A 27,879-nucleotide genomic window follows, 5' to 3' on the forward strand; every position below is an offset into this window, starting at 1 on the left:
AGCTATAAATACCTTGAAGTAGAGTGATACAGCCAACAGTCAAGAGTCAGTCGAGCATCGAGATGAGATCAGTGGGTTTTATATTCATTTTATTGTGCGCAGTTTTGTGTGCTGGTAAGTGGGAGTGGGTGTGGGCATTAGACCTGGCTATTGTTCTAAAGTATATTCTCTGACAGTAGCTCAGCAAACATACGATGGACGTAATGGACCGCACACTTTTGGTCCGCCTGGTCAACAGGTTTATATACGCGGCCAGAATGAGGGACCCTATCAGGTGGATGGCGTAGGTGGCACTTTTCAGAATTCACCCAATCATGGAGAGCATACGTACACTGATGAGCAGGGCAATACGTATGTTAACCGCAAAAATGCCAACGGATCAGGTACAGCGAGGGATATAAATATCACTTTAGCTATTTTGGCTACTCTTCTGATAACAGTATTCAGTGCATAAAATATATTCTAGTATTAAACTCCTGAAATTCTTCTTGTTGAATCTCTCTAGGAAGGCACAGTGTGACAGGTAGTGGCTTTGTGCTCCAGCGTGGACAGTCGGGTATTGATGGAAGACGTGTCTATGCCAACCGTCCAGAAATCGGTCAAAGACGGCGCAACTCATATCCAGTTAATCGTCGTTCTGCTGGTGCTGCATTCCGTGATCGTCGTAGTCCCCAATTAAAGGTTGATAGACGCAATCCAGAGTATCTGGGCAATAGTTTCCGTTATCCAAACGGTCGCTACAATAATTAATAAAATCAGCAAATACTGATTTCCATAGAGAATTCCACAGAGGATTCTTCTACCTGATATAAGAACTGTATACAGTCTATATTCATGCGAAATACACATTCAGATGAATAGAAATTATTATGATCAGTACGACCTCGGGTTAACGTAAGTAGATTATATTTGATATGTAGCTAATTGATTGGGAATTTCCCAAGCTCTCTCTCTCACTGACGTCAATTTTAATTAAAGATTACACGAATGACCAGAGCATTTGGTTAGATTCTGTAGCATAATGTCATATAGAGCCCGTTCAATGGGTAAGAGATCATATGCGATGTTCTTTATTTGATAGGGATCTTCTTTAAGATCATAGGCCTCAAGAGTATTCTAGACAATAGAAATAAAGAGATAATTATTTAATTCTCTTTGAGCTAAGTCCCTCTCACCTCTGTGTCACGAAATTCGCAGTAGATGCGATCGACTTTATATTGAAAATCTCTTACACAGACATATGTGTTATTCCAAGCATCCTGACAATGGCAATCAGCATCGCTGGTACACTGAGCCAGTCGATCTTTTGGTGATCCGGGACATTCGGGATTGTAGGTTTTGTAGTTGCCTTCACCCCAGTACTCAATCAACAGATGACGCTTATAGGTTTCGTCGATCCCATTGGGTTGTGCGTTCTGGAGATTTTGGTTAAACGATCGTCCATCCATGTATGATGGTATAAGTGCATTGGCCCATGTTATTATGGTTGGAGCTAGATCGATAAGGCTAACAACTGACTGGATATCACTCCCTTTCGCAATGCCCGGTCCACGAACAAGCAAGGGCACACGAATATCTGTTTCATATGGTTGCCGCTTGTCAAAAGGCTGAGAGAATTGACCCAAATGGTAACCATTATCCGATGTGTAAACAAAATACGTGTTATCCAGAAGTTGTGTATCGTTCAGGAGAGCCACCAAAGTGGATACCATTTCATCGACTGCTAAAAGTGATTCCCAGCGCTTTTGAAAATACTTGTCTATGGTGGCGATTGTTTCATTTGGTAGCACTTTTGATGATCCCACCAGCCAGTGTTTGTCTGAGGCAAGGATAGAAACACATACATTTTTATATACGTTACTGAGTCTCTGAAAGTCAACCTGATTTACCCTTTGTGGGCACATTGAAACTAGGTGTTCTCAAGGCCTTCCATTTGGCAAATGTTCCCTCATGCCGCGGTGCCGGTGTGTATGGAGCATGTGCTGCCGGTGGAGCCAACATTACAAAAAATGGGTTCATTCGCTTCCACTGCACCTCCTGTTGAATAAAATCCACAGCTAGATCACTGAGCAAATCTGTTAGATATGTATCCGTATAGCTGACATTTCGACCATTCTGCAACAAGGTGTAGTTATAGTAACGCGAATTCCCATGCAATCCATGAAACTCTGTCCAGCCGGGTGGAACATGTTCTCCCTGGAACTCGTTTAAGTATTTGCCGGCATAAAATGTGCGATAACCGCGTTCAGCTAATAAAACCGGCATAGCCCGTGGTTCAGATCTTGTTTTCCACAACTGGCTATTGCATCCTCCGCTGAGTGAATTATTTGTCGTTCTGTGATTGTGTGCGTACTGTCCGGTCAGTATACTCGCTCTCGCCGGACAACAAAGCGGCGTACTGGTATAGGCGTTGTTAAACTGAGCTCCTGCTCTGCCTATGAGATTCATGGTCTCTTGCAGTGGAAACATTCCATGAAGCTCCACATCCTGATCGTCGCTGAGAATAACCACAATGTTGGGTAAAACATAACCGCCAACGGCACACAGTAATGAGAGGCTAACAATAAGATTCAGCTGCAAAAAAGGATATAAGAAGGATTTGAAATTTCATTTTGGTTACTTTTACCATTTTTGTTTGGCTCTTTATTTGCGACTTTGATGATGATCTCTGGCCTAGTGGATCTTTGGAGAATTCCACCGAGTAGCCAACAACAAGTGCTAAATAATCCACCCTAAAATTCTGGACGGGAAATCGAAATTTTAAATGATAATAATATTGTATATACATATATATATTTTTGTAAGCAGGAAGATCTTAAAGATTTTCGGATTCTGCGATGTTTTATGACATTTTGTAAATAAAGTTGTTTTTTAATTGTAATGTATGTTTTGTTAAATTGCACCACAAAAAGTGAATACCCTACGAATACCCTTTCCGAACCGAGCGAAAATGCAGCAAAAGCATCGAACTTCGAACCGATGAGGCGAACTGCAACCGATGATCCGAACTCCAACCGATGAGCCCAACCGATGAGGCGAACTGCAACCGATGATCCGAACTCCAACCGATGAGCCCAACCGATGAGGCGAACTGCAACCGATGATCCGAACTCCAACCGATGGGGAGGCATGGTATGGAACCAGTTCTCCGTGGTCACGAGGGTTAACAAAAAAATAAATACACAAGTGAAGACTTGTAATTTGATTTTTAAATTAACTTTCCATTTTAGACAAGACCGACAAAAACGGGCGTATGGCTCAAACGAGCTCGTCCTGGAAAAGTTTGTGGCAATTGTATGGGCTTCTGACATGATGGCCCCTTGATAATGGGCCAAAGTTTTCAGAATGGCTTTGGCTTATAAGACAGATAACATTTTTAACAGAAGATTGGATGGACCCATTGAACCCATATTAGAATCTTTCGCAAAAGGTAGAAAGAAAACAGATCTTGATCCAAATAAATGAGGCGAGATTAGGATTAGGATTGACAAAGATGCATGTTTTAGAATTTAAAAGGTAGAGAAACGAAGAATAGGGACTAATGAATGAACTGAATGTACAGTTACTTTTGTTATTTTTGTGACTTTAAATTCCTTTGGATCTTATCTCTATTCCATATTAAACTGGAAGCGTTTAAAAAATTAACTAAATATTAGCGTTTTCTGATTTCCCAACGATCGGACAAATAATTGTCGAATTTATAATAAAATCTGTTAGTTTGATTCTTTGATAGTTTTTAAAAATAATATTAATTAATTGGAATTGCGCCTATTAGGGAGCAATTTAAATAAAAGAACATCAAATAGTTGGAACAGGATAAAAAAAGAGGGAACCGGCCTCCCACTTTTGTTTAATATAGGGAACTTTTAACAGAATAGAGGGATTGGGAATTTGGCGCACTTTTTGAATTAAAATTTGGTATGTAAGCGAGTTTATTTCAAATTTATTTCAACGCCCACTTCCGCTCCCATAATTTAGAAAGTTCTCTTTAAGAATATCCAACAAATGGACTCATTTAGTTGGCTACAAGCTCATCTTACAACTTTTCAATCCTGGTGCCAGTTTAATTTATTAAACCAAATGTCACTTAGAACGTCTAAATAAATAGTATAAACGATTTGGGCATACCAATGGACCATAGAAAGGAAAAGTAGAGTATAGTTTGACATTATCTTCCCTATTATCTTTGTATAAAGTAAAATAGGTTTATACATATTTATAAGTAATAAGTATATTTTTATTTCCTATGAATATCAATGGTAAAGTGAAAAAATACAGAAGTGTTTTACAGACATCAATATGTAAGTTCGAATTCACAATAATGTACTATTTAGTTGTAGGTACAAATGTTCGTTTGTTTTTTCATTTTTTAGTTTTTACTTTTCAGTTTACTTAGATTTAGTTTGAAAAGAATGCAAAGTCTGTATTCGCGTATCACAAAAGCATCGCGATAGATGGTTTTTGAGGGGGTACATTAGAGCGAGCCTCTTAATAATGATTTAATATGTTGTTTTTGATTTCATTCTTATTGAGCTTACAAAATAAATAACAAACAGGTAAGGATACAAAAAAATGTTATATGTATATGGTTTGTTATTTATAGCACTTAACAAAGTTATCATATATTAGAAATTAGATTCTGTTGATGTTTTAAAGTGTTATAATTAAGACACAAAGAGTTCTGATGTGTTTTTGTGTGTTGATGGGCCTGTTATTTTTGTTTAATGATTAAAACGAACATATTCATACATACATACATAATCCATACACAATTATATGATAAGTGATATTCTTTTAAATATTGACGTTTTCCTTTTTTTTTTTTTGGTTTTTATATATACATGAATAAGTTATTATTAATAATTATTTGCTTTATTCCTTTTTTCCTCCCTTACGGTGGTTAGCCAATTCCATTTGCCATGTTCACTTAGTTGCCTTCCGGTTTTGGCAAATTCGTATCATAGGCACGTATAACTATTGACTGTGGCACAGCTCCACCTTCCTCTTGAGAAAATGCATAACCATCTGAGGGGAAGAAACGATTAAATTAAAATGTTGTACTATAAGAAATGCTCAAAGCTGTTAGAGAAGGTTAAGGATTAGGTGGTTCTTTTCAGGAATTCAGGAGGCATCTTTTGACTCTTTAATGTGTGTGTTTATGTATGTCTGTGGTGTAGTGTGGTTTCTGAGGATGTGGTGAGTATCCCCGACTAACTCCTACATACATATCACTCTTCTCCTCTGTATTTTGTCGCACTGCCCACACAACTAAACTGAATATCATTTTCTTTATGGTATTTTTTTTGTTTATAGGTACTCACGCGATAATTCTATTTCCGTTTCGACTCTTGTATTGGCACGACGGGTAAACACATTTCGTAGCAGCCTCGCAGTTTCAGTAAATCTGTAGAGTTAATTGTTTTTTTTTTTTTTTTTTTTGGGATTGGGGGGCAACAAGTTTGTTTTTAGTAAAGGAATTTGTGTTTCGATTTAAAATTTAACTAATTTTAAAATAGACATTTTCATTTCGTTTTCCATTTTGAATTGTTAGCACTTTAGGGCGGGGGAGTATGGGATTTTATTTCATTTAATTACATTTTATTGAGTTGATGACACTTTAAGGATTTGTTATGATGTACAGGAAGGATTTTGTTTTTAAAGGTGTTTACCAAATTTAATAGGGGAAACATGCAACATTTTACATAATATTTAGATTTTGTTTGTTGTTTTGAGCCTTCTACCATAAAAGTAAAGTATAAAATTGGCAACTAAAACTTTTTCTTTTTTACGAGATGTATGTGAGTGTTACATCTTCCAAAGAACTACGTACAATATATAGGTATATATAATATATAAGATATACAAGTTAGGAAAATTTAAAAAAAAATTAATAAAAACCATATGGTCTAAGGAAAAAAAGGTGTTTCAAAATTATTTGTATTTGGACTGTCTGTTTTCCTATTTTCAATATATATATATATATGAATATAGTGAGAGAGTTCCTACTGGAAAAAAATGCTTGGAATGCAAAAAAAAAATATTTTTATTTATATTTCGTCCTTTCTTTTGTACTCATACCTCATGGTGATTGATTATTAGAATGACAATGTGTGTGATGGTGTGTGTGTGTGTGTGGGTGCATGATTGGGTATGGACCAACTTTTCTGGTCCACAATTTGAGATTTACTTACACCGAATAATCGATCCCAAGGCATACATAGTACTGCGCGGGCACACAAAATTTCATAAAAATTGTTTAAACAAAACATATTTGGAAAATTATATTTCTTGAGATTTTCATCATCGTATTTTGTATTGCTTATTTATTGTATATTAATTATGGTTATCAGTAATGGTAAGTAATATTTACTTAATTGTAAATGTTTCGTAATAAGGCTATTTTAGTTGTGGATGTGTTAATTTTGTATAACTTTTTTTATTGATTGTGTTTGTAAGTGTGTGTGCAATTAATAAATACATATACATACATAACAAATGATACGAATTTAATTGCAATAAGTAAAAGAAGAAAAAGAGAAAGAAAGTGCAAAGAGTCCTTCATTCAATCGGCCTAAGCATTTTGGGCTCGATGCAACATGCAATAAACTGGGACTATGTGAGAGGAGAAGATTGTGGTGCAAGATCCATTTACCCATTCAGTTATGTTTAAAATAAAAAAGATTAGTAATATTGAATATACATTCACACACAAACATACATATAGATAGATACATACATACATACAAACAATTTATGTATATCCTCTCGCAGTTTTGTTTGAGAGATTCCATTCAAATATATGTATCTATATAAATTACAACCTGTTCAAGTATCTTAAAAGTTTTGTTAACTAACTAAATCATAGTCATAAATGTTACACGTTAAATAAGGCTAGTGGAATAGTAGTCCTTCTCTCTTTAGATATTCCATTCGCTTAGATTCAAAGAGCAAAGACATTTCAAAATTGATGCTTCTTTGTTATTGTTTCGCAAAATTGACAAAAAATAATTGTTTAAGGTGTACACTATCACAGTTGGTAGAGCTTACATAGAGTTAAGTAATACCCTTTCTCTCGCCTTACATACACAAATGAATATTTCGTTTTGATTTCAAAAGTGATATGAATTTGACTATTCGATTTGATCTTATAATACACATAATTCTAATTAAATACTAGCCACAGCCCCAATACTTAACTTAGTGAACAAAGTATGCTTATTTAAATGTGAAGAGTAGTCATGGGTTCATTGCTGTCGTCATTCTCTCCGCCGCTGACGTTGGCACTGCTTCCTCCAGCATTGAGTCTTACAATTGTGGGGATTCCAGCCCGCCAGCGTTGTCTTTGCCTAAAGTATTGCTGCTCGACGGTGTCCTCAACAAATTCCAAATTTTCAACTCTTAACTGAGGATTCGTTGCATGATTCACATTTAAAGTAATTTGCGATGCCAGTTGACTTCTTCTATTCGGTCTCGCTTTTTCGCTGCCACGTCCTGTTGTGGTGGTCGTCTTTGAACGCTTTGGCGTTAACAGGATATGACTGGAGTGTATTAGTTTACCAAGCGTGTATCCAAAGCCAGAGTCCCTAATAAGGTCACACGGAAGGTGCATATAGGATTAGGGTTAATTGATTGAAGGTGTGGTTAAGGGAGGGTCGGGAATTGTATGTTTGATTTTCAATATAGAGTTAAATATAATAAAATGTGATTGATTGATTTGTGTGTTTATATCAAATACAAATTCAATAGATAGAGAAGGATAGAGAGAGAGAGAGAAAGATAATGAAGATATCACAATTTGGAAATTTCTGTTTTGCATTTTTTTTTGTTTTTGTTGATGTTTGCTCATTAAATGGTGGAAAATTGATTTTAATATTTATTGTTTTTGATTTTTGCATTTCATTTTCATTTTGTAAATAGAAAATTGTGTTTGTTTCTACACAAATTACATATATATATGTACTTTTTCTTGATTCAATTCAACAATTTACTGCATTCAAAATAACATTGCTCAATTAATTGTTTAATAATTACAACTACAATCAATTGCATTTGTTACTACATTAACAAAAGATTTTGTACAACAAACAAAATTCACATTTGATTTCACATTATCTATGTATAGTTTATGTTTATGGTGTGTATTTGTTTTATTTATATATATTTTGTATTGTATGTAAGTGTAACAAAGTATTTCAAAACAGACAAAAATAAAGCAATTTTTTGGCTTTTTTTATTTGTTTTCTGTTTAACTAAAACTAGATAATTGTAATTACTAAGTATACACTATGCATTAAATATACTTGGAACAAATAAAACCTAATTTGGTTTTATTTCTTTCAATGTTTATGTACACATTCAGTTTTGGTGTTTTTATGTCTGTATGTATTTAGTTAACAGTGTAGTCCTCATTTAATATTCTCATCAGATATTGGAATTAATTACATTATTGTTTAGTTATGGCTGGGTGTATGTGGTTCTGGTGGGTGGTTTGTGTGGGTGTGCGAGTGTGTTTGTGTGTGTTTAATACTAAGGATAGTTCGAGCAACTTTTGCAATATTACTAATTGGTTGTCTAAGACAGATATTTAAACAAACACAATTCAAACAAGTGATTGATTGGGTTTTACAATTACAATTAGAAAAAAAAAACAACTACAAATACATCTATATATGTATACAGCATACAGTATATATGTATATAGTATGCATAAGTAGTAGGAATGTTTAAACATGCTTTTGGACACTGGGTTTCTTTTATTTTTTTTGTTTGGATGAAAAGCAGGGCGAATAAGTAGTTAATGGTATAATGAACCAAAACAAACACTATAGAAATGAAGAAACAAAAAAATAGAAATTTCAATTACAGAAAAGTGTGCAAAATAGAACAACGATTAGGCAGAGTATGTGTAAGGTAGAGATAGAAGGGATTATTTTTTTTTTTTTTGCATTTAATTAAGGGAGTCGTCTATTGAAATTTTAGTTTGTTTTTAATTCTGGGGTTTCGCTTTTGATTTTTTCTTTATGTTGTTGTAGAAATGCGCAACAATTCAAATTGAAAATTAGATTAAAACTAAATAGGATGTATTTGTTATAGATAATACTTTTTCCAATTCCATTCAGAAAAATGAAAGAGGGGGGAGACAAAACTCAAAACTAAATAATAACTATTGATCTAGTGTCAGACATGAGACTAAAAATACTTACGAAGAGCGCGATTCATTCATGACTTGTGCGGGATCAGAGCGTTGGATTTCGGTCTCCCGGACCGCTTCCGTTAGCGTTTTAAATACAGTATTATGTATGCTAAATCAGAGCAGAAATTATAATTAATATATATGTATGTATATCATGTATGTATGTATATCATGTTTTAGTTATTAAATACACTTACAGTTTACAAATCACATCGATTAATAGCGTGGTAATGGGCACCAGTAGCAGACCTAGCCAAAAAACTGGTGTAGTTAGCAATTGTATATCCATACCAGCGAAATTACTCGCAAAGTTTAATGTTGGCCAAAAGCGACTGTAAATGATGAGGAATATAAACCACAGGACTATGGAACCCCAAATTGATATGTGGGTTAACCAGGTCCATGAACTGGTAATGAGTCCTGCCTTCAAACAAACAGTTACTACAACATACTGCAAGGAATCGTAGAAAATACATATTAAAACTAATCGATTTGATATACATATATTGATATTAATTTTACCGAATAGACCATATTGCCCAGCATTAGATAGTCGCTTGTCTTGCCATCACTCCAAATGGCTTCAAATTTATAAGCGCACATAGGTAACCAAAATAGAAACACTGAATGTAGCAGGGCATTGAAAATCCATATCCAAAATACTTTCACATTGAATAATTTGGCATTCTGTGATGGCTTATAGAGTAGCGGATACTTGATCATTGTCTCGGCCGTACAAAATTTCTCAAAGAGTCCCATAGCAAAGGGTGGTAGGGCCGTGAAAACAACATTATAAAGACCAATAGTCCAGCGTTCAAACAGAATCTGGCCAGACCAACCCGAATACAGGGCGAACCACAGCTCTATGACATACAGGCAGACATTCTTGTAAAAGCTGTAAAGGATTAGCTTGCTTATTCGGGCATAATTCCAAGCTCCATGCACCAGGAGAAGACGTTGCAAATAACGAAACTGGGCAATTGAATAATCAGATGCACATGCTGCTTGTAAGCCTTCCACGCCTGAGATGCCAATGCCCACGTTAGCTTTCTGTATCATGGCTACATCGTTGGCCCCATCTCCAATGGCTAGGGTCACTGCTTTTGTATGCTGTGTAACCAATTCGACTACTTCGGCCTTTTGCATGGGCGATACGCGACAGCAGATAACCACGCGACAGATAAGGCAAAGTTCTTGAAAATCTCCACGTAAATCACAGCTTAAAGCATATTTCAAAGTCTTGCCGTCGATAACTAAAGCAACGTTTGCATCTTTAGCAGTTGAGTCCTTGAATTCGCCATAATGCCGATGTATGACATCGCGTGTGGCCTGTAAAAAGCAATGAATATATAAATTATTTCATAAACATACAAATTTCGATAATGTATGCTTACATCGAGACTCTCTTCGTTTAGTATTAGAATATCCATGGAGTGAGAAATTAACTTGCATGAGTAACCAATATTTATGGCTGTCTCCTGTTTGTCGCCTGTGAGTACCCAAATATAAATGCCTGCATCAAGCAGAGCAGCGATTGTCTCTGGCACACCATCCTGCAGTCGATCCTCAATGGCAGTTGCTCCCAATAGACGCAAATTAATCTCTATTAGATTTGCTGCATCCTCAACTTTACGTTCACGATATTGTAAGGCGGTCGCCGCTCTGTAATACGTTTGCTGCCATTCTGCATAAACATCGTCGGGTATATCGGCCGTGGCTAGACAAAGAGTCCGCAAACCCTCCGAGGCAAATTCCTCCAAATGCTGCAATGTTGCATCTCTGTAGGCATGATCCCTCGCCGAGAGACGTTCATAAATAACTGTATCGGCTCCCTTGCAGAAGAGTTTGATACGACCTTCTGGTGTACGAACAATCACGGACATGCGCTTCCTTGTTGATGTGAATTCCAACACATTGAGGACCTCGTAACGTCGTCGTTCACCCAGAGCGTTGATTTCCACATACTCTGGGGTACGGGTATCGAAAATGTAACCAAACGTACGTGCTCCATCAACCAACGCCCGTTCATCTGGGCTGGCGGCATGATAAATGATTGTTCCATCCTCTTTCTTCTCCGGTATCACCGTATGGCACACGGATAGTAGCTCCAAAAACTCTGCAATATCTTTGGCGCTCTCGTGTCGCGATAGAATATTTTGCACCAGCTGAGACTCTGTTGGTGTCCGTTCCGGTTGATACACATGATTGGCTATCGAACACTTCTTGAATATCATTACATTGCGAGTCAATGTGCCCGTCTTGTCTGAGAAGATGTACTTGACCATGCCCAATTCCTCATTCAGATTGGAGGTCCGGGCCATGGCCGGCATATTCGATTCTTCATGATACATTTCAATGTCGTAATTAATGAAGATGGCCTGCAGGAACCGCACCAACTCTAAAGTGACTTGCAGCGATATTGGTATGAGATTGTTGTAGAGAATGAAGAACGTCAGTAGATTGTAGCCTAGATTCCTGCCTTTAAAATCATCGAATAGACCCAAATACCAATCGCTTTCGGCATGATCACGTGTCCAAATCAAATTGCACATGCCACTCGTTATGCACAACGAAATGAGGATCATGAAGAGCATTAGAATTTGTGTATTGGTCAATCGATCGACTGTGGACCGCTTAAGCGGTGCTGAGGTAGAGTTTTTCATTAATTTCGTCTCGTGTCCCGAATAGACGACGATACCAAATATCCAAGAAGTATTCCGTAACATGGCACCACGCTGCAGCACCTGATCATTGCCAAGTGCCACAGGTCTAAGTAAATCGAAGAAAGAGATTAGCTGGCACTAAGACACTAAGGGGGTTTAAACTAACTCACTGTTTGTCATATTCCTTAAGCACCCCATTGAATTCGTATAAATGCCGATTGGGTAATTCACATTCTATTCTGCCCTGCAATTGTGCCAAGTCTTTTGTTTCCAACATCTTTGCCGTAGCGGGAACACCTTGACGTATCTTTAGATTAGTTTCCCCATCCAAATTAGCCGTTTCAATGAAACACATGGCTTGCGGTTCACTGGAAAAAAAAATCATTGCCAATCATTGCGAAAAATAACACAACTTTTATAGCCTTTTCTAATTAGATGCACCAGCACCAACTCACCTAGAAGATAGCAATATAAGATCTGCGGGAAAGAATGAATCTATCGTCACTTTAATGATATCACCCACTGTTAGCTCGGACCAACGAACTGTTTTCCAAGTGCCATTCTCCAATCGATCAATTAAACGATGATTTATCTCATTATCAGCACGATGACGTTTCTAAACAAAAACAAAATCAATCAATCAAAGAGATTCAAATTAGTTAACCCCTTGGACTTACAATATCTTCAATGATCTCCTTGATGGCACTAACTGATAATATAAATATTAATGGCACCAATGTGGTATACCGACCCGTTGGTGATACTTCTGGGATTTGTTGTAATAATGCAATTAAAAGGAAAAAGCAATTGGAATAACGTCGAAACTGCTCAAACAGAAATGACGGCAAAAAGCTTATAACACTGTAAATACATTTAAATATAAAGACGTTTAATCCTTTTCAATTAAACGATTAACTTATCTCTAGTGACACTTACTTATATTTAGCTGTGGTAATGCGATTATTGCAATACTTTACGGGTTGAGGTGAATTCAATGCTATGACACGCCTCTCTCCATCATCACCCCCATCATAGCCAGCCGATGAGGTGAACTCCTCATCATCTGCAATGGATATAAATAAATAATACCATAAATTTATATACATCTTTTAATATAATATATATGTATTTTTTTCACTTCTAAAGATCAAAATCATCATGTTCAAATTCGGATAGAAAGAAATTTGCTGCCACGGGATTGCCCAGAGCATATTTTTTAGCAAATCGATTGATATTGAAATTAAAACGTTCTTCATTCTGTTTCACTGTCATGGGTGCCTCTTCGAAATCCAATTGACAATATTGTTTATAGGCCACAAATAGATAACGATGTTTGCCCGTATTAACCGAAGGTTGTGCTCCTATATATGCTGCCAAAATGTCCCCATGTACCACATCACAACCTGGTATGTTGCCCACTAGCCAATGCAAGTAATCACGTTTATCACGGCTCACATCTGGCTCAATCATGGCCAGAGTATAGTATTTATGCGGGTCTGCCACCCATCTGATAATGGGTGCTAATCGTACCACATTGGGACTTAGAAGACCACTTGGTTGTACCCTTACATCGCAGGGATAAAGTACTTTAATAAGTGTTTGCGGTTCACATTTGATCACGGTTGGTATAAGGCGATGTTTTTTGAGAAGTTTGCCCAAGTCCTTGGCCGGGTCTACTTGCGGGCAGGCAACAAACATTTTTCTCCGTCACTTCCGATTGAGAATTTTGAGAAACCAAAGCAATAATTTTTTTGTTTGAGGCCAACCTACTAGATTGAGAAACCTAAAAAAAAACAACTTACGACTCCAACGCATACGCAGTGCCTTGTAAACATTACGAAAAGCCATTCTATTTTGCCTGCGTGTTAGAGATGTCTCTTCGGCCACTTCATGGAGATTCTCGTCCTCTTCCTCGTCTTCGTCGTCGTTGTCGTTGCCGTCGTCGTGTTCACCAACGGGCACAAAGGCAATACTTTCGCCGGCCTGCGTTTGATTCGTATTACGTCTAGGAAATCCCAGGTTGCCTCTAATGCCACAAGTGGGCGTATATAGGGCGTGACGAAGTGTTATAGAGATTTAGGGCGCTTGCGCTTATAATCCTTAGACTATAATCTGAATTTTTCACTCGATTTCAGTAGAATTTATTCAGTAGCTTCATCGTAGTTAAGACTTTTTCAACTTGCTTTTCTCTCCAAAGTCTTTAATGTAAGACAATCTTTTGGCTTTTCGATTTCTCGGTCGAATGCCTTCATAGTAAATTGTAACTAAGGTGCAAAATTTTATCGATTTGTCACACTTTTGTCATGTGTTGGGCATTATTTTTGCATGCAAGTTTTAGGTTTTAATTGTTTTTAAGGAGAAAACGTTGATTCACTACAATAAAGTCACAATTTATAAATAATTTAAAATGCCACTCTGATTTTTCTATTTAAATATATTTTTCTCTTTAGTCCTGGCAAGGACACTGCGTTAATGCGTGCGTGTGCGTTTAAGCTCAGTTGAAAGACGACACTGCTGCATATGCCCCCGAAACAACAAGGACCAAAGGATGCGTAGCAAAAACTCGTTCAGTAAGCCACCACACAAATCGAAAGTAGAGGTATTCCTGCTGCACAGATAAAAAGTATATACATACATATCTGCGTATGTGTGTGTGTTGGGGGGTAAATGCGAAAGCTGTAAGCAAAACAGAAAATACGAAAAATCTCTAGAGAGCGCGTGCGCCTGTCACCGAGAGACTCACAATAGAAAAGTAGAAAAAATAGGGGAAAGAAAATAAAAGTACATTAGCTCTAAGCACCTTTAGTTATCCTGGATGTACGCTGAATGGCTTTCGCTAACAAACGCCTCGAGCTAGTTATCCAATTCGTTGGGGCTCGTGTTTGAGATTGATTTGAGGGCTTGCTCCCGCCTAAACGTTGCGGCCTTATGCCACCATCTGGCTCTGTTCTATCATTTAATGACGAGCTATCCCCGTCTTGAACTTCGATGGCATTTAGATCTCTAGAGTTGCTCGATGATGACGGCGTTCGTTGTGGTCCTGGTGGTGGGTTAGCTGCAGCTGGTCCTGTGGCTGCTGTACGTCTTAGAGCCTCTGCTCTTAAACGCCGCCAGCCACGTTGACACCAACTTTGCACCTGTTGCACTACGCCCGTAGGATTTTGGGCAATTGAGACTTGACTTGTTGTCTGGCTATTGATGCTTCTATGATGATTGTGGCTATTGTTGTTGTTGTTGTTGTTGCCATTGGTATTTTGGCCAAATTCTGTTCGCTTATTTTGACTGGATTCTGACATGTTAACATGATTCTACAAACACTTTGTTTTTCACACTTTAATTCGTCGTTGTTATCCACGTAAATTTTAGATTTGTTTTTAGATTTCTTAGTTAGACGTTGTCGCAAATGCGATTTTTAAATGCAACTTGAATTTTGCAAACATTTTGAGATACAGAAAGTTTGTTTTTTTTTTTTACATGTATTATATATAACCAGTTTACTGGGTTTTTCCTTATTGTTGCTGTTTTTTCTGTCGTTTTAAAATTCACATGAAATCAATGTAGATTACTATTTGCCGCATACAATATATAATTATTGTTTCCATTTCAATCCTGTGGGGACATATCTGCGCGCACGCCAGGTAAATTTAAAGGTAGAAAAACCCCCAAGGCATTGGACACGAAAGGGATAGAGTGACAGAGAGTGAGAGAGAACAATGACCTCGTCTATAATCAAGCGGAAGTCAACGACTAACATAAAATGCTTTTCATTGTCTGTTTGGAAAAACAAAAACAAAAAGAAATAGAGACCCCCAAAGTAATTCTATTTGCATATGTAGGGAGGGTTGTATACATTCCGTTCATATGTACCCATTATTAACCAACCGGAATGACGTGTTTTTTGGCTATAACTGTACATATTCTACATATGTGCGAGTGACGTCGAGACTTTTAAGTACCTTGTACTTAATATGCTTCCATTCGGTTCGAATTGCCATTCGTTCCGCCATTGGAAAAAAACCCCGTAATATTCTAATAATTAGAGCTCAATTTGTGGTTTCTTTTTATTGAGCAAACTTCTAATAAATAATTTTCATATTTTATAAGGGTATCATAAATATTCTAAGATATATAGAGTTAATTAACTAAATAAAAAACCTAGAGCTAATAGGGCTTATATGGATATTACGATAATTTATACAATCTAACATCGGAATAAACAAACTTAGAATAAATAACAACGATCTAATAATATCGATTTATTAGAAAACTAGTACCAGTATAGTTGGTATGAATTAGAGTCTGGCAAATTATTAAGTACGAAGATGATTCACTGCATTATTTCGAGTCCTTTTGGCTATTGGGGTATATCACAATAATGGTATTGAGATAACATGACATTCGGATAAAAAATTAAATTTCGATTCAATTTCATTTCATCTCCACAGAAATATTTGGTAAAAGGCGAAACCCAGAAAATTTGATTTTCAAAATATACGAAATGATCCTGAATTTTAATGTTTGAATTGAAGTTTTTTATTTTAAATACTCGATTAAGCTAAACATTCTAGGATGGGGGATTTCTCTACTATGCAAAAAGCACCAACAACCCACATAAGTAAAAATGAGTAAAGTCTGTTTATACCCTATATGTAGCTATGCGGGGTATGTAAATGGCATAAACAAAGTTAATACATGTAGGGTTGTCTAGCATTGCAATTAAACAGGAAACAGGAAACAGAAAACTGCAACATATTCCCTATGGGATCGAAAAAATCCTACATTAGAAAGACGAAAAACAAATAAGCTAATTCTAACAACCTTCTAAGAGGAATACAAACTACTTAAATACATACATATATCGATTGTTCCAACTTACTGATACCATCGTATTCGTCGCCTTGCATTTTACTTTGAGTCAAGAAAAGAAAATGAACTCCTATTGGCCTTGTTTATATTACACTTGGACGAAGCTAACAAAATTAGCTATAAATATTTATAAGAGTAGGTGGAAACCCGCAGTGTCAATTGAATTACTATTACCAATCCAACTTCCATTGGAGTGTGACCTAAATTATTGAAAAGCAAATAAAAGCTAAAGCTATTTGGCTTATTTGCAGATAGATAGACAGACATATAGATAGAGATACATATTTACAATGTCGATGTACATACACATATGTATACATATATCTCATATGCGACGCAATAAAAAGTGTATTCTAAAAATATATAGAAATATAAACATACAGATGTCCGTATGAAAGAAGTATTTTGGATTCATTCCAAACATATTTACTTGTTTCTAGAATTGCCAAAAAGAAAAATATACCTACATATATATTTACATATGTATGTGTGTACACATTTTCTTTAGGAATTTATAGAGCTACATGTATTAAATTTTTGTACATTTTTACATGACAAATTTATTACTCCCACAAAATGACTGTACCGGCCGCATCAATCTCGACTTACGAAACAGCAAAAAAGTTAAGTAAATAAATGTTACTTGCTCGCTCACCCTGAAAACCAGATGTACCCACTTACAAAAAAGAGGCTACTGTGACTTTGTGATTGATTTTGCAGCAAATTAGCTAATCTTGAAAACTACAGATATATTTTTCTAAGAACAAGAATGTATTTTGCTTTAAGATGATTCTATAATATATTTCTATAATGATTCCTATAAACTAAAAGTAGCTAAACTTTTTAGTACACGTCTGTAATTAGTCTTTGGTACTCTACTAACGACATATGGCTATAATTAATAAAATTTGAAGGAGAAAAGGAAAGGAGCAAATTTCCGTCCCCAATAACGACATTTTACCTCTTAATGGTAATTTCTAAATCAAAATCCAATATTACCTACAGTTCTATTCTATTCTTTAACTCACAATCAATGGGATTTTTTGGGAATCTTTATTTTTGAAAGGACTAAAAAGGGCAAATAAAATAAATTTTATAAATCTGTTAATAATCTATTTGGTCACTAATGTAATCTGAAAGTAAATATAAGCCAAAAGATGGAAATTTTGGCGCCCTGGACCCTTGTATCGACTTTATTTTTAATAAATTTAGTTAATAATATTGCAAATAAAAATGAAAAGGGAATAAGATACTTCGCATATCTTAAAGAATCTTTGCAATAAGCAAGTAAGTAAAAATTTAATATTCCCTCCATCTCGATATAGGGTATTCCCAAGTCAACAACCGCTCCCCTTTTCCGACTTAATGTTAAGGTTTATACTCAAGACAGTTGAGTAAACACACAGATACTAACCAATACACACACAGAGAAATTGTCGCTCACAATGCAATGCATTGAAAACATTGTTAACAATATACGAATGGAATTGACTAATCAGGTAAAGGTGATAACCATTCCGCTCTGTCTTTCGCTCCCGCTCTCTACCTTTAAATGTAAATACACATAATGTAGAATGTGTGTACATATGTATATAGTGTAGAGTAAAGAATTAAATAAAAGATGATTAGATTCTACTCAGACCCCTTACGAGTGTGTCATCTATAATTCACAATCATGTGTAATGTATTCGTAGTGAAGTCACTGAAATTGCATAGTTGTTAGAATGTTGCGGGGGGAAGGTGGGCAGGTGGGTGGGTAAGGCAATTGTACGAAATCAAATCGATACAAAATTATTGGCAATCAACCAGAAAACAATAGATTGTGCCGACGATGTCATCGACAGTTCTCTGTCATTTTCTGTGGGCCATTAAATATAAAAAAAAAAACCAAACAAATGACGACCCTTTACTCTTCCCAGGAACGAAAAAGCGGTAAGCAAATGATTTTTCGGCGCACTGTGAAATTCTCTACGCTGACCGAGGCAAGGGTTCCCCTAGATTCACCTCTGCTTCCACTACTCCTCTTTCCATCGAGTTCAGACGAAATTTATTCTAAGAAAATGTGCAGTTATTCATACAAACATACAAACATACAAACATACATATGTACATATATTCGTATGAACATATTTTTTCCATTTCTTTTTCTTTCACAATTTATACAAGATTTATGCCACTCTTGGCAATTGAAAGCAAAAGTGACGAAAATTAACAAAAGACAAACAGACGGAGAGCGAGAGCAACATAAAAAAAAAAGCAAAACTTTCTACAAAGGCCGCCGCTATGTTTTTGGGATAAATTTTTTGGCAACAACATTGAATCAGCTGCGAATTAACTTTTGTCGGGGAAGAGATGACAAATGCCAAACGATGACGAATACTGGATACAAATAAAACACATTTTATTTTAGTCACTCTTATTTACCTTCAAGTCTCAACTGAAATCTATGTCTGTTTTGACGACAAGCCAACATATCCATGAAGTCAGAGATGATCGATGTGGGCGTTGAAGTGGGAGGCAGAGACGAACACGATGGAGTAAGTAGTTGAGAGAAAGTTGGCGTATGTTCGACTTTTTTGTTTCAAGGTGCGAAGAAAAAAAAAACGTTTTTTGCAATTGCAAAATGCAAATATCCACCAACTGAAAAGTGTGCAACGGTCGCGGCGGCTGTCTGTGGTAATGTGCGATAAAACAACAGTCAAATGAAACAACAGCAGAAAAAACGGCAAAGAACATAAAAGAAACAGAAGAAACAACAATAACAAAGTGTGCGAAAACACACAGAATTGAAATTGAGGGAAAACAGATGACGAAAACAAAACATGAAAAAACTAGTTTGAACAACATTCAATAAAATAAAAAACAACAATTACAATATCACAATGACAATATCACAATAATGTAAAATAAATACATAAAGATGTATGTATGTATGTATGTATTTACATACGTAAGTAAGAGAGTATGTAAGCATGTATCCAAATCATCTTCTAAGCAAGTGCAAAAAGGAAAGAGCAACTAATCGAGAACGAGATTGTAAGGGGGGGATATAACGGTAAACGTCAAAATGAGAGTACAGTACAATAACAATTTCACAACACAGGTACAGTGAAAATTCACTTAATGTGTCAGCTTAATTGAGACATAGTTCTTTCTGTCCATCTAAACAGAGCTTCCACTGTACTTATGTATACAAATCATCTTCTAAGCAATGACGAAAGACACGAGCAACAAATTGAGTGAGAGATAGGAAGAGTAAAAGTGAGAGGGATTTAATGGTGGTAAACGTCACAAAAAGAATAAAAAAAATAAACAAACATACAATTTATAATAACCACTCGACGCCACGTGCTTGAAATTTCTTGCTAATTTCTAAATCCATATACGAAGTAACTCCTTGGAGAGAACTTATCGTGTGTGGCCCACATGGCGTATGAAAATTAATCTTGGCGGCATTTTTTTCTTGTTTCACATGCCTTCTGATTTCTGTGACCAGATTTAATCGTTTCACATATACATACATACACACATTCTGATTTATATATTTATAACTAGCGTAATATGATTAAAGTTGACCTTTCGTAAAAAGAGAAATAACTAGTATATTAGAGGATGTATATTTTTTGTATGTGAACATTTGGGTAACCTAATGACCTAAGGTTATATGTATAGAACAATAGAAGTTGCGTCGACGCGAATTATTTTCAGACAAACATTAAATTGGTTTTATTTACGTATTATTTCTTTTTTTTTTTTTAAATAAATAAATTTATTTAATTCGCATTCGTTCAACACGTAGTCTCGGTGAACCGGTCGTTAAAAACGCACGCGCCCGCTCTGTATAGTGCGAACGAACAACGTTTTGCTATTGAGTACGGCCAGGCAACTAAACCAAAACCAAAACAACCGCCATCAAGTGTATGACCGTGTGGGAGAGCGGAATATGCACCACCACTTCATTTGTGGATATTATAACCAATAGCGTTGCCATATGGCCGGAGAGGCATATTACCTTGCCATATCCAAAATAAAATAAAATGTTTAGTTCATATCAATCAATTGTTAACGGTCCACAATTGATCACTGTGAAGTGATTTTTTGTTATACCATGTCTTCATAAAATAAAATTATATATTAGAATCACGAAAAGGTAAATACATGGATTCCTAATCAAAATCAACAAATCAATTTATCTTTTAGCTGACCACTTTATTACATGAAAACCTAAGTATTTATAGTAATATTATGAAGCATGAATCAACACAACTTTGGATACCTGAATAGAAATGCCAATATGCAGGGACAACTTGACTAGATTTAATATGACAACACTAATTGGCATTTCAACTGTGCCTTATTTAAAAAATTTGATTGAATCACCAGATAATTTATTGGTACAAAAATTTGTAATCTAATCACTTGGTACGAAACCAGATTTTGATTCCTAATACGGAATTTTTCTATATTTTTATTAATCCCTCTTGACACATTTCTAATCTTATTCCGATTTATATCAACAACTACTACTAATCTTACTTCCAAAGAACATAAAGTTCTAATAAAGACTAAACAAATGTTCTTCAAAGTTGTTAAAATCAATTACGACTAAATTTAATAGTAAAATAGCTACTAACTAGTAGTAAGTAAGTAATCTCCATTTTGCTGGCCTTAATAGCTGGTTATTTTTTGAATGGTCAACAAAACTTAGTTTAAACCTAATTGATTTTGTTATTGTGTGTAATTTTCCAAACGCTAATTGCCTTTTTTAGATGGGATCCTGGCTACACCCAAAAATTCGCATTAACTAATATGGAATTAACAGATGCCACACCCTGCGAGACAATTACTAAGCTAGTTACATAGGTAACTTATGTTCAAAAGTTATTAATCATGCTGAGAGTTGCTTTCTACATTACTATTCCAACTAGATATAAATCAGTAAATACGGAACTCAAATTAATGAATTACAAGACTGATAAAAGTTGACTCACAATTAAATCTAAAAGCAATTACTTACACTTAACAAAATGTGACAAAATGTTTTTCACTTTTACACTATCTTAAGAAGGCAAGGACTCTAAGTAGGTTTAGTGATGTCACCTAAATTGATAGAAAACTATCAAGTTTAAGAAAAGGAAAAATGAAAAACCTTTTAACAATTTGCAGGACAATCACGTTTGACTGCTAATGCGGTATCTCATGTCGTGCACATTAGGAGAGCCACGTCTCGCAACTAACCCCGATAGAGAAGAAGATGATGATGATGATGTCATGGAAAACAAGAAAAAACACATATAAATCGATGATCTCACAGGTACAACACAGGATGGTTTAATAAAAAGCACTAAAAGTAAATGTCAAATCAATTGGTTGTCATTTTAGGGGAATTAAATTACCCATCCCTAAAATCCACTGTAAAGCTATAAATTTTCTATTTCAATCAACTAAATCGTTTCAATTGAAGATCTTATCTTTAATGGCAAACTATAGGCAAAACCTCAAACTGTTGCCTTCACATAAGCCTAGTTTAGTATGGGCTAAATGTGTTCAATAAGGAAAATAAATGTGCAAAATTTAAAAATTAAGCGGGTTTGTTTAAAACTTTAATTATTTATGTAAACTTTTTTTTTGTCAAACATAAACATAACTTGAAACTATTGCATGAAAGTGTAAAATGGCAAGGAAAGTTGGTATAGTGAATATAGCCTAGTTGTTTAAGCCATTTTGATGGAATAATGCTATAAATTAATATAGTACGATTAATATAACGAAAAACTATCAATTCAAGCCAAAAAGCTATGGAATTGTTTAAAAAATTTTATATACCCTTTTCTTTAACTTTCAAATCTTTGTTCTTTCCCACAATAATTCATTGGAGATTACCTAATATTGAGGAATTATATTTTGCTATTGTTTTGAACCATGACTGAAGAGGCTACGCCAAAGCCCATACTTATCTCAAGAAATACCAATGAAAATGATGGTATTAGTGAAAGCATTAAGCCAAGAAAACAAGTGACATTTAAACGGATTGTTGAATACTTTACGTATAGTGAGAATTGGAAAGTGGAAACGGAAAAAACCTCTCTGCTACCAGACGAGAGCTTGGTGAGTTCAAGAGATATTATATTTTATTTATCCAGGAGTTAAAAGTTCTTATTCATTTAGCAACTGAATGGCGTAGAGGTACCCGCAAGACGAATTTAAGTCATCCTTTTCAATAGCCTGAAAGGAACTTCCCTCCCCCTAACATCCCAAAAGATAATAAAAATTTTCGTCGACGTGACAATTTTACTAAAGTTGTTTACCTTATGAGAAAAATGTGTTTAGGCTGTGTGTTTTTCCCTTCTCGCCAATTACGTGTATAAATATATGTATTTAATTTTGTGTTATCAATGAAAAGGGTTTGTGCAAGTTATTGATCTTCCCCAAATAATCTCTTAAAATTTACAGTGAGTTGGCATATATAACATGTAGGCAAAACGTCACGCGAAATCGTTAAAATGTGCGATCTGCCATGTATTGTAAATTAAAGATAATAGTCAGGTAATAATCACTTAACAATTGGAAGAATAATGCGCGCATTTTGATATTTAATACCATTATAATTTACAAGTTGCATTCCGATTTCTTAATATATGGTCATAGATTTTAATCTCTATCTAACAAACATTGATAATCAATCGGTCAGCGGAAACACGTTCTGTATATAAGACACTGGGGTGTCTTCAGTTGACCATTCAGTAACATTGCAGAAATGTTTATTGCAATTACAAGCGCTTTTACCCTACTCCTTGTGAGTTTTGCCCATGGCTCAGTGATTCCTCTAGGAGTAGAGCCCCAATCGGAACTGGATGGACGCATTGTGGGTGGCACCTTCGCTGCAATTACAACGTTCCCGTGGCAAGTTTCATTGCAAAATTCGGGAAAACATTTTTGCGGTGGTTCCATCATTAGTAATACAATCATTGTGACTGCGGCTCATTGTTTTAAGGATATCAAGTCGGTGTCCACTCTTCAAGTACGTGCTGGTTCAAGTTATCGTTCCTCAGGTGGTACTCTTTTCTCTGTTGCGGCTTATAAAATTCATGAGGGATATAATGCTAGCACTTTTCTAAATGACATAGCAGTGCTGCGTTTGTCAAAGAAATTGTCTCTGGGTTCGACAATGAAGGCCATTGAATTGGCCACCACAACTCCACCACATGGTGGAGCAGCAAGATGTTCGGGCTATGGTACAACATCGTATGATGGATATCTGTCCAGTCAGCTTCGTTATATTGACACCAATATTGTGGGACGCTCACAATGTGCCAGCTCTTCATACGGCTATGGCTCCAGAATCAAAGAGACTATGATTTGTGCAGCAGCGGATAAGAAAGACTCTTGCCAAGGCGACTCTGGTGGACCTCTCGTCTTGAATGGTCAACTGGTTGGTGTCGTCTCTTGGGGCACAGAATGCGCTTTGGCCAACTATCCTGGTGTTTATGCCAATGTGGCCGAACTTAGAGATTGGATATTGGCAGCTCAAAAAACTGTTTAATATTTTTTATTATTGTTATACAATAAAACTGACTTTAGCACTTAACGGAGCGAACAATTTTAATATATTTAATATTAAATATTTAGGCCATCAAGAGATAGCTTCAAGAGATGTCAAGAAAGACGTTTTCCCTTTCCTTCTCAGATAAAGAACAAATATGTACATAATCAAATCATGGCAGAAACTCGGTAAACCGACTTGGTTATACCTCGCATTAAGCAATAAAGGCAAATGCGGATGAATGTTCCCTTTAGCAACTATATAACATAAGAACAAACGTAGTCTCTTCATGTCACGTTTACCCTGTGATACTTTCTATTTATTTATAAAATCGGTGCTTTTGTGATTATAATATCCCCTTGTTTGCCCTGTGGGTGCAGGGTACATAATAAGGAGTCAGACATCTTGGCGACTAGACTATTGATCCAAATGCCATGACTAAAGGAATGGTAAACAGGAGCTCTATTTAGAAAGATTTTCCGACTGACTTACCTTCATATTCAGCGCGTTTTCTACGTAAAAACGACGCTGTCATCCGTAGGCCACGTGAAGCTAAAGTCGAGGCACGACTACGACTGGAGAGAATGGAACCTCTTGAGTCCTTACGATTACGCGATTTGCGACTTAAACGGCGGGTAGCATCAGCTAATACTGAACCGGTTACTGAGTTGGACACCGATGTACCCAAAGCTTGGGCTTGTTGTTGCATCGACATTGATGTTGATCTTGTGGGGGTCACTGGGGTATTTGGTGTATCAGAGTCAATGAATCCTAGATTACTATTCGCACTATTTAAATGTATGCTGCGACTGCCGCATAAGGTGGCACTGTTTGAATTCGAATTGGACACAGAGGCGGCCAATTGTTCATCGAGGCCATTTGTTGATTCCGGTCTCAAATGCTCCAATGATTCAAAATCACGATTAACTGCCGGCGGCATTGAGTGACGAAACCATGACTCTTGACGATGCTGCGCTGCTCTCTGCTGTTGGCGACGCCTCTGACTGCCCATAGATGAGGCTGATATATTGCTAATACTATGACCAAGATGATTATGATCCTGAGCGCCATCATGCAGCTCTAGACTCTGACGTTGATAAGATCCCGACATGTTTTGAAGGCACTTAAGGTGTTTTAATAAAGTGGTCTAATTTATAGGCACTCGGTTTGTTAATTTTTGTTTTCTGCTGTTGGTTGGTTGTGGTTTCTTTTATTTTGGCATCAAGGCACTTGGGATTCTTAAAAATCCTTTCGGTTAGTTATGTAAGGTGTTTAACCTCTGTCGTCGGTTAGTTGTCGGGTGGGTTTTATCCATTTTTCGTCTCCAACACAGCCTTGACTTACACCAAGTTACAGACAGGTGTTGAGAACTAAAACAACTGGCACTAGAAATTTCATTTCCTGTTGCAGCAACAGCAGCAAACTGGCCCCCCTCTGACCCAGCGACCAATTTAAAACGACAGAAAACCCGACCTACTACTCGACTCGACAAGAAATCAAAAATTCATTTTACTTTTTTGACATTTCGAAAAAGCGAAATGGCTCGTTTTTCTTCCTAGTCACGCATATGCATTAAAAAAGACAACAAAATGGGCAAAAATAAAAACAAAAACATGCAAACATCCTGGCAAATACAATGTCAAAAGTAAATCTACAAGCTATAAATAAAAGTGCTTCACTCTTTAAATTTGAGTGGCTTTCTTATCCATAATCTACTTGAAAAATTCATTCTCTCTCCCCCCAGAGAGTCTAGCTATCTTCCTCCTCATGGCATTATAAATTATTGATAAACAAATTGAAAGCGGAACCTTCAAATTATCGAACACAGAGACGTATGCAAATTAGTTTAAATAGAATTAGAGGGGGGCACGAGTTTTGCTGTTTGCAGTTGCAGTTATTGTCCTTTTTTCCCCTAAATGGATTTTACCAGGAAGGGTGTGTTTGTGTGTGTGCCTGTCTGTGTATGTGGAAAATCTGTGTCCTGCTTGTCAACTGCGACCACCACGACGACCACGAGGACGCGACAATACACGTCCATTGCACGCGAAAATCAAAAACCAACTGCGGATCCTCTGCACACAGAAATAGAGTCAGAGGCAACACATACAGAGAGACACAGAGACGCAGTACTCGGTAATAAGCTCGTCCTTCGGTCCTTAACGACGAGCACGAAGTGAAAGTCCCCTTTTTGCTGGTGGATGGGGGTCATGTTGTTATTGTTGATAGATGGAAATATTAAAAGGATACCCAGATGGACATGAACTTTAAAAAAGTTTTGGGACTCAATTATCGTCGCAGTGGCAAATGTTTCTATGTATATGTTTTTAATTTTTTTAGTAAGTATGTCTAACAGGAGCGAGTGGAAAGATACTTATTGAACAATGTATGTATTCGTGGCCTAGAAAATGTCTCAAAGTATTACACATGATGTACAACATAAACTAATTTTACCCGACAGCCACTTTGACCTTCGTTTCTTCTGATAGTTCATTCCGTATCTTACTAAAAGAAAAATGATAGGGAAGTTGTTAAGGACTTTTGAAGACAATCAAAATAACAAGCCCAGAACACCATATCCCTGCCGAATCTGGCTGGTAAATAATAACTAAAACCATCAAGAGTATATTGCACATATTCCAAAAATTATTAATTTTATTTAGTATATACATATATATGTACATATATACTCTCTATATATAAATATCAAATATATTAGTCGGCTTGAGTTTAACAAATATTACTAATTATAAGTAAGCCTACTGACTAAACATGAAGCTCAACAAGTTTCAAAATCATATCACACATACGACATGTGGAACATACCTACAAATAAAAGTTTTTGAAACATTTTTCTTTTTTATAACTATTAATTATGCTAAAGTGCAAAAAGTATTGTAAAACACCGACATTTTGTAGCTTTAATATTGTTCATGGTTTATTTTAGTCACAAGGTAGAACAAAATGAGGTTGGATTTGTATCTTTTGCTATCTTATCTAGTTGGAGGCTTTAAGCAATTGTCAATAATTCTTACAAAATTAATTAATACAAAAAAAAAAACAAGTATATTTCCATGACCTTAATAACTGAATGAATCAAACCATTGGTTAACTGTAAATGAATTGAAAACTAAATTTAAAGATTTACTTACTGGAATTTAAAAGACCGGGTCCGATGAACTCATTGCGGCGATATGAAAGTCGTGAGTGACGTGACACGGCAGGCATAATGCATTTGCTCTTCTTTGGCTTCTTCTTATGCACAATTAGTACACATTGTTATTATTGTAAATAGCACACACACAAACACACACGCACTATATTTGCATAAAATCGTATACATGTGTATGTATGTGTTTATCTCACCGCATCACAAATTCACGATTACTTTACTTGATAAGCAGACAAAATATGGAAAAGGCGCACTTGATGCTGCTTCTTATGTACATATGTATATATTTTACACTGAGATTAACGTTTGTCGGCTTCTTACACCTTAGTCGCTTGTTTAGTTTATGTAGCTGCTCTTATTTGTTTAGTTTTTATTCACCCTATTCTGCGGAATTGTGCACACTGTTGTTGACCCTATTATGCTGGCAGCCCCTATTTTTTCACCC

At 36.0% G+C, this 27,879-nt stretch overlaps 4 protein-coding genes and 1 long non-coding RNA gene across 14 annotated transcripts; 3 read left to right on the forward strand and 2 right to left on the reverse strand.

Annotated features, from left to right (window-relative positions):
* Positions 1-27: 27 nt before the first annotated feature.
* LOC137577116 (baramicin A1-like) lies at positions 28-864 on the forward strand. 2 transcript variants are annotated; one of them, XM_068290506.1, is made up of 3 exons: positions 28-114; positions 180-383; positions 506-864. In XM_068290506.1, exons 1-3 carry the CDS (start codon positions 63-65, stop codon positions 748-750), a joined length of 501 nt encoding a protein of 166 aa, XP_068146607.1. In that variant the 5' UTR covers positions 28-62; the 3' UTR covers positions 751-864. The 2 variants fall into 2 exon arrangements, with proteins under 2 accessions (XP_068146607.1, XP_068146606.1); XM_068290505.1 differs by having other exon boundaries at positions 48-114; positions 177-383.
* Positions 217-3,184, reverse strand: LOC137577112 (N-acetylglucosamine-6-sulfatase-like). 2 transcript variants are annotated; one of them, XM_068290500.1, is made up of 5 exons: positions 2,931-3,184; positions 2,627-2,740; positions 1,890-2,574; positions 1,176-1,819; positions 217-1,116 (listed from the first exon to the last, which is right to left on the reverse strand). In XM_068290500.1, the coding sequence occupies exons 1-5, from the start codon at positions 3,129-3,131 to the stop codon at positions 973-975; spliced, it is 1,788 nt and encodes a 595-aa protein (XP_068146601.1). In that variant the 5' UTR covers positions 3,132-3,184; the 3' UTR covers positions 217-972. The 2 variants fall into 2 exon arrangements, with proteins under 2 accessions (XP_068146601.1, XP_068146602.1); XM_068290501.1 differs by having other exon boundaries at positions 2,920-2,941.
* A 1,031-nt stretch (positions 3,185-4,215) lies between these two features.
* On the reverse strand, positions 4,216-27,800 carry ATP8A (ATPase phospholipid transporting 8A1). Of its 7 annotated transcripts, none has more exons than XM_068291984.1 (12): positions 20,457-20,627; positions 14,657-15,383; positions 12,793-12,919; positions 12,534-12,717; positions 12,312-12,472; positions 12,027-12,224; positions 10,588-11,962; positions 9,716-10,522; positions 9,391-9,644; positions 9,204-9,302; positions 5,322-5,404; positions 4,216-5,025 (listed from the first exon to the last, which is right to left on the reverse strand). In XM_068291984.1, the coding sequence occupies exons 2-12, from the start codon at positions 15,150-15,152 to the stop codon at positions 4,928-4,930; spliced, it is 3,882 nt and encodes a 1,293-aa protein (XP_068148085.1). In that variant the 5' UTR covers positions 15,153-15,383; positions 20,457-20,627; the 3' UTR covers positions 4,216-4,927. The 7 variants fall into 7 exon arrangements, with proteins under 7 accessions (XP_068148085.1, XP_068148086.1, XP_068148084.1 ...); XM_068291985.1 differs by lacking the exon at positions 5,322-5,404 and adding an exon at positions 6,192-6,223; XM_068291983.1 differs by lacking the exons at positions 4,216-5,025; positions 5,322-5,404 and adding an exon at positions 6,309-7,583.
* Positions 18,515-22,011, forward strand: LOC137578282 (uncharacterized). 2 transcript variants are annotated; one of them, XR_011032570.1, is made up of 4 exons: positions 18,515-18,654; positions 18,889-19,259; positions 21,492-21,585; positions 21,889-22,011. It is a non-coding gene; the product is annotated as an uncharacterized lncRNA (long non-coding RNA). The 2 variants fall into 2 exon arrangements; XR_011032569.1 differs by lacking the exons at positions 21,492-21,585; positions 21,889-22,011 and adding an exon at positions 19,893-20,394 and having other exon boundaries at positions 18,889-19,825.
* Ser8 lies at positions 23,454-24,310 on the forward strand. Its single transcript, XM_068288538.1, has one exon. It carries the CDS (start codon positions 23,480-23,482, stop codon positions 24,263-24,265), a length of 786 nt encoding a protein of 261 aa, XP_068144639.1. The 5' UTR covers positions 23,454-23,479; the 3' UTR covers positions 24,266-24,310.
* Positions 27,801-27,879: the final 79 nt, after the last annotated feature.

This window comes from Drosophila tropicalis, unplaced genomic scaffold, assembly GCF_018151085.1.
Source record: "Drosophila tropicalis isolate 14030-0801.00 unplaced genomic scaffold, ASM1815108v1 contig_593, whole genome shotgun sequence".
NCBI lineage: Eukaryota > Metazoa > Arthropoda > Insecta > Diptera > Drosophilidae > Drosophila > Drosophila tropicalis.